Source organism: Belonocnema kinseyi, chromosome 2 (assembly GCF_010883055.1).
Source record: "Belonocnema kinseyi isolate 2016_QV_RU_SX_M_011 chromosome 2, B_treatae_v1, whole genome shotgun sequence".
Lineage (NCBI taxonomy): Eukaryota > Metazoa > Arthropoda > Insecta > Hymenoptera > Cynipidae > Belonocnema > Belonocnema kinseyi.
This window is the reverse complement of record NC_046658.1, coordinates 39,562,555-39,568,488: the sequence shown is the minus strand read 5'-3', so window position 1 is coordinate 39,568,488 and position 5,934 is coordinate 39,562,555. Positions and strand designations below refer to the sequence as shown.

Here is a 5,934-nt window from a genome sequence, read left to right as displayed (position 1 = left end):
GAGGGAGCTCTTCTTAATATTTTGACACCAAAATCATGTCGATACACCTTACCGACTGCGAGTAAAGCCACCCACGCTTTAACTTGACAGACTGTAATAGAAGAATTCTAGAGACCAAACGATCTTCCAAAGGGCCAGGTCTTAATGATAGCGATACCGCATGTAGAGTGAAGGTAACAGCAAAGATACAACTGGCCTGGTGGTTCATTACAAAACAGTTATAAAAACACAGACAGGACGTGTCAGTTCTCTCTGCTTTTTGCTTCATTTCGCAACGTATTTCGCAAAATTTGGGGACACCATCATCAAGACCTGGCCCTTTGGAAGATCGTTTTGTCTCTAGAATTCTTCTATTATGTCAGAATTGCGAGTAAAAAAATAAATTAGCAAACGATTCTAACAGTTCAAATGCTGCAGTCTGCTACCCGCTGATTTCTATCATTCGCAAAATTCATATTTATCATGAAAATAATGATTTCCCCAATAAAAGGTTCGATTTTACAATATTTTATTGATCCGAGGATCTCGCAAAACATCGGATATTCGACAAGTTTTCTTTCTTTCGTTCGCAAATTCTTCGAAAAAAATATATATAGAATCAGTGCCGTACCTATAAAAAAATTCGAGTCGGATTGAACCAACACCCTCAACGACCAAGAAAAAGTTTAAAAAAATATTTTAGTAGTTACCTTATAGCAGAATGTCTCAAATAAAAATTACCGGAAAATTCTTTACATCCAATACGGTATAAACAATTTAGTTTTATCAATAATTTCCATACCTTCGGTTCGGTTCGCTGCTTTAACCATACTTTTATCAAAACTGCTACAATTATATCTCCAATTTCTTAAAGTGGAGCAGTCTCTAAACAACATAAATGACTATAAAATCGCTGACCAAAATTCATAAAATAATCTATTAAACTCACAGTATTTTTTGAACTGCTGAAGCCCTTTTTTCTAAAAATTCTTTTGCTTTTTCAATCCACAATAGGCGACCCTCTAAAGACGCATCTGCATCAAAACTGTCGTATCTGTGTATGTAATTAATAAAAATAAATTTGTAAAATAAAAAAAATATTTCACATTATTTAAGTAAACTGATCCCAATAACACTTATTAGAGCTTTTATTAATTCTTATTTCCTATTATTTAACTTAATGTAAATAATTTACATATCTTTTTTTACACGTAAATAATTTTAATCAAAAAATTTAACATTAATTGTGGTTCTTTTAATCATAGAGGATCTAATTTTTTAGAGGTTGTGTTAGCCATTATAATGTCAAATTCTTGTTTCTCTATACTTTCTCTCTCTTTGTTTAACAGTTTAACATAATATCGTTCTTTTATATTTTCTCGATCTTTTACATTTATTTTCAATGAGTTTAATACACAAAGTTTTTTAAAATTTTCTTTATGACTGATGAGGTGATTTACGTTGTTTCTGACGTAATGTGATCGTGAGGAAGGGCCCATTTGTATCGATTTATTATTTTTTATATTGTGCATTCTTGATATAGGAATCTTATAATTTTTAATGTTTTCATCAAGAAATCTGTGTGTATTTTTTATAATGTTCGTGCTTTTATGGTTTATCGCATTTTTAAATTTGCTCTTGAGATATAAAGGAGAAGCACATTCTTCATATAAAATAAGCTCTCCATTATTGTTGTTGGAGTGTTTAAGCAATGGAATATTGTACCTATTGCTTGGTTTGTAATTCCACGTTTTTTTTCTTATTGATTCTTTTTCTGGTGCTTTAGATGCAGATCCTTTTTTCTTCACTTTTAACATTTTCTTGTTGTTTGTTTTTGGTTGATAACATAATATCATGGAACGCTTTGGTATAATTTCTTCAGCAACTGTTTGAAACGATTCAATTGTTTGTTTTTTAAGTTGGTATATATTTAGTAACTAGTTACCTACCTTTTAATAATTTAATTGGTTCTTCACGATGGATTTTATTCCATTCATCACGTAGATACCTCAAAATCTCAGTAGATCCGAGAGATAAAATTTCGGTGGATGGATAAATCAGAGGATTTTGTGCAGTTTGAAGTGTTCTTAATTTCGGCAATGTACCTTGAAGAAGATTATTTGGTATTTGTTAAAGTTTTAATTAGACGTAATTTTTTAGGTAATTATCGTAAATTGGCATACCAAGTTCGAGTCCCAATCTTTGCATTTTATTTCTTTGAATTAAAATAGTTTCAAGATTTGGATGGAACTTAATATCTGTGGGCAGGCAAGTCAATTGATTTTTTCTCACATCTAACCATTGGAGAAATGTTAAAGTTTTAAAAATTGCGCCTGGAAGTTCTTTCAATCTGTTTCCCTCCAAGTAAAGCATCTGGAGATTATTTAAATTTGATTTATTTTCTGACTGGAAAATTGTTTAATTCTTAGTTTTAATAGAAAAATCGATCCAAGTGTAAAGCTTTCAATATTAGAGAAATAGAATTTTCAAAGTTTGGAAAGTAAACCCTTAAAGATTTTACTGATTTATTTTTATACATAATTCATTCAAAAAGTTCCGGCACCGATGTTTTTCTAAACGTTCTTAAGGCGATACGGTTTAGTCTCTGTATGTAATAATTACTCTAGTTCATTCAGAGTCTTACGCACTTTGGTTCATTGCAATCACTTTAGTCGCTTGTGTGCAGTGTACGTTTGAAATCATCAAAATTTTTTAGTTTGTCGCAATTTGAGTAGTGGGACAAAGAGCCACAATAAAGTTTTTTTTTCATATTAGGCAAAAGTGCTTCAGAAACGTATAATATGTCACAAAATGCTTATTGAAGTGGCTGTCTAGTGCGAAGCAAAGATTGTAAGGGGTACGCGCGTTTTACGGATTTTCTGTATTATTATTGAATTTTAAAATAAAACCTTTAAGTTCGGGAATTGTATAAACATATCTTCTGGAAAAAGACTAATTCCTGATCCCCTTAGGTCGGAGAAAATTCCGTTACAAGAAGCACGCTTCTTAGGCGAAAATCTTACACAAGAACTTGAGTTTTTATATTGCATTTGTTCTTCATTTAATTTTTCAGGATATGAACTTGTTTCTATCAAATTTTCTGTATTAAAATGTTCTTGATTATTTAGTTTTTCAACATTAAACTCATGAAAATGAGAGTCTTTTTTGAAGTTATTCGAATCTTTTTGTTCTTGAAGTGACTCGAAGATGTCGACATATTCAGTCAAGAGATCATCTTCTTCAAATACTTTTTCATCATCAATTGAAGATTTCTCGTCCATAGTGCTAAATCCATCTTCGTAGTGTTCAGTCGTATCTTCTTCCTAAAAAATATTTTTTTTTCTGAATTTAAAATTCGCTTTGAGAACAATAGTTAGGGTGTAAACTACGTATCATTAATCTCAAAAGTCACCATTCTTTAAAATGATTAAGAAAATCGAAGAAAATAGATCTATTATAAATTTCTGCAATTCTCGACGGAGGCCTCAGCGTACTTCAGAATAGAATTATTCAGGTTAAAGTAGTATATATTGAGTTTTAGTTTTTGCTTTCCCTCGAGGGAAAAGTTAGAATTCTTATTCATTCCTAAAATTATGAATGCCCTATTGTATTTCTTGAAGGATTCTGTATAATTTCTACTTGGGCGATTTTTATTAAAATTTATGATATCATTGTTTATAGAAAGAATAACTGTAGGATTTTTAAATCAATTTTTTATATAAAACCCACTTAAATAGAATATAAAAGAATACTTCAAAGAATAAAATGAGGCCTTGATCGTTAGGATTAAATAAGAATGGTAACTTTTCCGCGAAGAGAAAACAAAAACTGAACCTCTAAATAACTACTGTTAAATAAACAATTATAACCTGAATTATTTTCTTCTGAAGTACGCTTAGAAGCATCAGTCAAGATTTGCAGATTTTAATAATAGATCTGTTTTTTCGATTTTATAAATTATTTCAAAAGTTGGCGACTCATGAGATTGATTATTCGCAGTGTAAATCTTTCAATGGAGAAATTCTAATTTTTATTTGACTACAAGTAATTGATAGTTCACAGAGTTTTTATGTTTTTTTATGTACGAAAGAAAACTTGCATGAATTTGACCAAAGAGTTTGTAATTAGTAATTTTCTTAATATTTCTAATCAGTCAGAAGTGAGTGCATTTTTTGATTAATTATAAAAGAAAGTGAAAAAGTTCATTTATTATATTTAAATAAAGATTTTTCCTTTCAGTTTGGCACCTTCGTGCTTTCTTTTGTTGAAATTTGATCCTTATTTTCCAATGCTTCGTCAACAAGTGAAATATTCGTATCATCACTTAACACATTAGCACAATCATGCACAGATAATGTTTTAGCAGCGTCAACTTCCTTACTAAATCCATAGTAGATGGATAGCAGATTTTTTGTGATGTCCGACATTTTTCGTGCATATAAATAATAATTCAGTTAAGTTAAATAAAACATAAAAAGCTAATGTCACGAGTAACCAATCTTTGAGATATACTATTATAAATTTGCCTAAAATCGTGTTTTCAGTTGTTTTCCGACAGCTTCCTTTCGCTCTTTATAATATATCGATTAAACATTTCGTTGACAACACACGGAACAACCAGGCAAGTTTAAATTTTATTCCATAATTTGAGGGGAGGGGGGACACAAGATATTTTTAGTGAATTTTTTGTTTATATTTATATTTACAAAATTAAAAAAAACTTTATCACAGGTTATTAAAATAATTATAAAGATGGAGAACTTTATCTATACATATATGTATACGAAATAATAAATGTAATCCGGCAACGAGGTAATATGAATATTTAAAAAATATTGTAGCACGATTAGAAAAATAAAACCGGGTAACCGCTGTCCCTGAAAACAGGAAAAGTTTTTAAACCCAAGAAAAAGCTAATGTGATGGGTAACCAATCTTTGAGATATACAATTATAAATTTGTCTAAAATCTTGTTATAATGTTTTCAGTTGTTTTTCCAACTTTATGATATCGCCCTCTATAAGATATCGATTAAACATTTCGTTGACAACACACGGAACAGCCAGGCAAGTTTGAGTTTTATTACATAATTTTAGGGGGGAAAGAAAAGAAACACAAGATATTTGTAGTGAATTTTTTGTATTTATTAAAAATTAAAAATTTTTAAAACTTTATTACAGGTTATTAAAATAATTATAAAGAAGGAGAAATTTAGCTATACATATATGTATACGAAATAATAAATGTAATCTGGCAACGAGGTAATATGAATATTTGAAAAATGTAGCACAATTCAAAAAAAAAACCGGGTAACCGCTGTCCCTGGAAACTCGATTTGAATTTTAAAATTTTCAATGTTAATTTGAAATCGCATTATTTGAAACACATCAATTTTGTAAGCTTTGAGACGCACCTTGAAATAGTCAGTTTGTAATATTTTTTAGTTTGAAATCATTAATTTTGAAATGCTTTATCTATAATGTGAAGGAATCACATGAATACTATGCATTCCGTGAATTCCTTAAATTACGTGAATTTCTTGCATTTTTTATGAACGTTGTTACTTTTTCAACTCATCACTTCCTAACACGCTGATAATTCTTCAAGCTTGCAAATTTTTAAACTGACGATTTAAGAACAGGCCCACCACAAATACGCTATAACCATTTAAAACTGTTTAAACCATTTGAGAGGAAAGGGAATGCAAAGAGAGTCCGGAGAAAATCGCGCTAGAGAATCCCTTCAAAAAAATCGTACGAACACGTAGGTCACCCCCCCCCCTCCCCTAAAAATGGAGGCTCAGACGGAGAAGGAGGCTCTCCAGGTGCTGATCTCGCCATGGAGCAGATGGAAAGTATGAGGGAGGACTTGAGGGTAAGAGATGAGAGATGGGAAAAGGAAGCAAAAGAGTTGAGGGGGGAAGTAGAAGGATTGTAGAGGGAGTTGGCGTCGGTAA

General features: G+C 30.8%; 1 protein-coding gene across 2 annotated transcripts in view; it reads right to left on the bottom strand.

Moving 5' to 3' along the window:
- The window catches only part of LOC117167153, a 12,116-nt gene extending 7,595 nt beyond the window's left edge, over nt 1-4,521 (bottom strand). For both annotated transcript variants that reach the window (XM_033351873.1, XM_033351874.1), the window contains exons 1-7: nt 4,227-4,521; nt 2,889-3,302; nt 2,163-2,352; nt 1,929-2,084; nt 1,705-1,864; nt 929-1,033; nt 782-864 (exon numbers count right to left, since the gene is read on the bottom strand). In XM_033351873.1, coding sequence (XP_033207764.1) covers nt 782-864; nt 929-1,033; nt 1,705-1,864; nt 1,929-2,084; nt 2,163-2,352; nt 2,889-3,302; nt 4,227-4,406 — 1,288 coding nt within the window. In that variant the 5' untranslated portion in view covers nt 4,407-4,521. The remainder of the gene's footprint in view (nt 1-781; nt 865-928; nt 1,034-1,704; nt 1,865-1,928; nt 2,085-2,162; nt 2,353-2,888; nt 3,303-4,226) is intronic.
- Nucleotides 4,522-5,934: the final 1,413 nt, after the last annotated feature.